Below are 724 nucleotides of genomic sequence, written 5' to 3' on the forward strand. Positions count from 1 at the left end.
GTATAAACTGGACATAATTTTATAAAGCACTCGCCTACAGCCATCTGAAATGTATACAAGGTCTATTCAAATATACATTTCAGTAAATCAACAAACACCATTAATTTTTGGGTAAATGATGAAAAAACAAAGAGGGCAGAAATCTACCTGCAATTGTTGATGCCAGTCTTTTGATCAACATACTCCTTTCAGCTCTAACTTCCTCTTCTTGAGCAGTCAAACGCACTTCCTCTTCCTTCACTTCTTTGCAAACCTTAATAGCCTGTAAATTGTAAGAGAATCCTTATTTCTGGCTTAAACTAACCAAGAACTTACAATTTGTAAAACTTGTTACTGACAGCACAGTATAAACAATGTATATATCAGTGCAGTGCCATTATGTTTTATCTCATACAGTTATATTTTTTGTTTAAAATACTAATTATTACATGACAATTCAGGCAAAAAGTCAAACTTCAAAACTGAGAAGACTTTTACTAATGTGCACATACTCTTGTACAGGTCATCATGTGGGGCACTTACAATGCTTAAGACAGCCACCTTGGGTACAGGAACCACATCAGCAGATGACTGATCTGGTGTGTATAAGGCCCAATACTGGAGGTTCTTGAAAAGCCTGCCCATGAGCCTTCTTCTCATTCTTTCTAGCTCATTGTGTACCACAGCACTGCGTTCATCACCAATTCCTTCTATCTCTGAAAACTTTAGTTAAGCATGTTAATGA

The 724-nt window shown here is 36.3% G+C and overlaps 1 protein-coding gene across 2 annotated transcripts in view; it reads right to left on the bottom strand.

Annotated features, from left to right (window-relative positions):
• LOC119585624 overlaps positions 1–724 on the bottom strand; it is a 5,588-nt gene that overhangs the window by 2,650 nt on the left and 2,214 nt on the right. For both annotated transcript variants that reach the window (XM_037934294.1, XM_037934293.1), the window contains exons 5-6: positions 523–702; positions 148–262 (exon numbers count right to left, since the gene is read on the bottom strand). In XM_037934294.1, coding sequence (XP_037790222.1) covers positions 148–262; positions 523–702 — 295 coding nt within the window. The remainder of the gene's footprint in view (positions 1–147; positions 263–522; positions 703–724) is intronic.

Source organism: Penaeus monodon, chromosome 20 (genome assembly GCF_015228065.2).
Source record: "Penaeus monodon isolate SGIC_2016 chromosome 20, NSTDA_Pmon_1, whole genome shotgun sequence".
Classification (NCBI taxonomy): Eukaryota; Metazoa; Arthropoda; class Malacostraca; order Decapoda; family Penaeidae; genus Penaeus; species Penaeus monodon.